Here is a 1,632-nt window from a genome sequence, read left to right as displayed (position 1 = left end):
ACTCATCATTAATGACTTCAATAACGGCAACATCATGTACAACATTATTCACATCACATTTTACATGCATTAAATGTTAGATTGTAAAAAGGATGTATTATGTTTTTTTACACATGCATCACATGATGTGGATAACATCTAGATGTAAATGTGTTCATCATCATGATGTAAAATTAATTAATCATAATCATTTCAAATGTTAATAGTAGTGTGGTTGTTAATGCGATTATATTGTTGTTGTGTACATTTACATTCAGTTGTGTACATTTACATTCAAGATGTGTATGTGGTGATAACATCAAATGTAAATGTGTTTGTTAAACATGATGTTGTTGTAATGCATGCATGCACAATGGCTGTTGATCATTAGTCTTTTGTTGATTTTAATTATTATTATTAAATTAATAATAATTATTAGATGTATGTATTATCCATCATGTTGATGATAGTTGTTTGTTGTGTGTTGTTGATAATGTTGATAATGGGGATGATGGTGTGGTTGTTGATTGTTTGTGGCAGTTGACGATGATCATCGTGTTTAGGTAACCTGATTGTTTTAGAAGAACGGATTGGGTGCTATTCTTGGCCATTCAATTTTATGCAGAAGAATGGGAAAGTGCGTTATTTTTTTTTAAGCTTGAAATTTTATTAGTTAGTGGTATCACTTTATACCAAATATGTAAACTTCAGAACTTGTACATGGATAACACTCAAAATATTTGAGCAAGACAATCACATGGTACGTTGTTCGCGTCTACTTCACTTGTTGATGTTGTTGGTGATGTTGTTGTGGTAGAAAGTGAATCATGTGAGGATGATGATTCCAAGCCTTTGGTTTCTTCCTGTTGTAATTCTGAAAGAAGTAAATCCCAATAATAATTATCATTACTATCAGTTATATTACAATCATTACTACTACAACTAGTACTAGTACTACTATTAGTGGTGGTAGCATTGCTTGAATTAGATTCATTATTATTAGAATAATTTACAATTTGAGGAGAGAGTGGTGATTTAACTTTAACTTTCTCAGTTGTAACAATACTATCAACTGATAATCTTCTTCTACCATGATTCTTACTAATTTTACAATTACTATAATTATTAGAAATGAAATCATTAGATTCCAATGATGATGGTGATATTGCAGTCAAGCCTTGATGATACTGTTGAATAACATTAGGAATTATTGATGGTGGAGCTGATGATGTACTACTATTTGTAATATTAACAATTTTGTAAACAGTTAAATCATTTGAATGTTGTTGTTTATCAAATTCAAAATAATTTAATAGAAATTTATCATTTTGTAATGGTTTTCTCAATCTTGATTGTTTAATATGCATATTATTATTTCGTTGATTCACTTTAACTTTTAATGTTACATTATTAGTTTCATCAATGAATGACATTTTGTTATTATTATTATTAGTATTATATTTATTATTATTAGAAGATGCATTCCTAGGATTAAATACTTGTTGATACTCTTGTTTCATTTTGTTATTATTAATATTAGGCTTGTGATGATATTTTGTACTTTTTTATGAAGGAAATAGTAGGAATTATTAAATATCAGATTGAGTTAAATGGGATGATTTCTCAAATTTTCCTTTTTAGAAGCGAATCTAT

At 28.0% G+C, this 1,632-nt stretch overlaps 1 protein-coding gene across 1 annotated transcript in view; it reads right to left on the bottom strand.

The window, feature by feature from the left end:
• NAEGRDRAFT_53196 (uncharacterized protein) overlaps window positions 1-1,499 on the bottom strand; it is a gene marked incomplete at both ends in the record, with an annotated part of 10,296 nt that extends 8,797 nt beyond the window's left edge. Inside the window, one exon of the mRNA XM_002670847.1 lies at window positions 737-1,499. Coding sequence (XP_002670893.1) covers window positions 737-1,499 — 763 coding nt within the window. The remainder of the gene's footprint in view (window positions 1-736) is intronic.
• Window positions 1,500-1,632: the final 133 nt, after the last annotated feature.

The sequence above is a fragment of the Naegleria gruberi genome (genome assembly GCF_000004985.1).
Source record: "Naegleria gruberi genomic scaffold NAEGRscaffold_66, whole genome shotgun sequence".
NCBI lineage: Eukaryota > Heterolobosea > Eutetramitea > Acrasida > Naegleriidae > Naegleria > Naegleria gruberi.
This window is presented reverse-complemented; position numbering and strand designations above follow the sequence as displayed.